Source organism: Eimeria mitis, genomic scaffold, assembly GCF_000499745.2.
Source record: "Eimeria mitis Houghton genomic scaffold, Emh_scaff4069, whole genome shotgun sequence".
Lineage (NCBI taxonomy): Eukaryota > Apicomplexa > Conoidasida > Eucoccidiorida > Eimeriidae > Eimeria > Eimeria mitis.
In genome coordinates, this window is record NW_013572400.1 from 2,242 (window position 1) to 3,476 (window position 1,235).

Sequence of the window (1,235 nt, forward strand, 5' to 3'; positions counted from 1 at the left end):
GGTAATGCATGTTCCGCTGTTTCATGCATGTTGTTTGGCTGCCTCATCTTGAGTTGTTTTGGAGTTCTGGGGGAGTGGCTGTGTGCTTCAGGAAAGAGCAGTGGAACAAAATTACTGCGGCTCTCAGTTCCAGTAGTGCCGCATCAGCAGCTCCTGCGGCTCTTGCCCTTGCTGCCGCTGCATTTGCCGCAGTTTTCCTCTGAAAATCTTCTGAACCAGCGGAAAGGAGTTGCAGCATATGCACAGCTGCCACTTCGACTTCCCAGTAGCAATCAAAGACGAGTCCCACGTATCTGAGCTGTGTGCGGCTTAGGTGGGCTAGTTCTTTTTCTTTAGACTCTTGTTTTGATAACAACGTTTTAGTCTGCAAATGCTGCCTGTTTAGCCAAGCCATGGTGCATGCATGAGTGCCGTTTCACCGACCTGGTGCCGGCTGAGCATGAACACAAGGAATCGGAAGCTTCTGGCTGGGGTGACTGGATCCTTTTGCTTCCTTGTTACTTGTACAATCAACCTACAATATTCAGTAGGGGCATACAAGAAGAAGGCAGGAACCGTCAAGCGGCTGACTGAGTGATTATTTCGCAATTATGTGTCAAATTTGTCATTTTTTGCTTTTGAGTGGAATAGTTTCAAGTAGGCTTGCTGTTGCTGCATAGAGGTATGCACATGTATGCAGATGTAGTAGCGCACAGCGTGTGTTACTTTGGTTAAAAGGTGGGAGCTTTTAAACCAGCAGACCAAACACGTTTATATCAGCTGATGCTGGTTCGTGCGTATGCCGGAGGGGGCATATTTCAGCGCGAGGCAATGCAAGAAACGGACTAAGATGATGGTGGATCGAGCGTTGCGTAGGAGATGAAGCTGGGATCGCCATAGCTCAATACGATTCTCCGCAAACGAGCTTGAAAGGAGAAAGCTAGTGTTTAAAAGCAAAACGCACATGTTCAGCTGTGATGAAGATATGGTCAAGCAGCCGGAGACGAATACATCAAGCGCCGGGGGCGACACAACTGGGCATTTGTACTTGTCATGATGAACTCCCGCAAGGAGTTTGGTCCCAGAGCAAGCTCCTACTGCCAATGTTGGAAGATACCTACCACTATTGCCAGGTCGTTAGTCAACGACTACTCGAGGAAGATGTGCCCGATGGTGGACCACGGCCGTCGAGGTTTCGATGCCACTGCATTGAACGCCACTGGACTCAGAGACAGACATTACCTATAAAGGCCAGT

The 1,235-nt window shown here is 49.0% G+C and overlaps 1 protein-coding gene across 1 annotated transcript in view; it reads left to right on the top strand.

Moving 5' to 3' along the window:
• The window catches only part of EMH_0072170 (SAG family member), a gene marked incomplete at both ends in the record, with an annotated part of 1,125 nt that extends 922 nt beyond the window's left edge, over nucleotides 1-203 (top strand). Inside the window, one exon of the mRNA XM_013499180.1 lies at nucleotides 92-203. Within this exon, the coding sequence (XP_013354634.1) occupies nucleotides 92-203 (112 nt within the window). The remainder of the gene's footprint in view (nucleotides 1-91) is intronic.
• Between the last annotated feature and the right edge of the window lie 1,032 nt (nucleotides 204-1,235).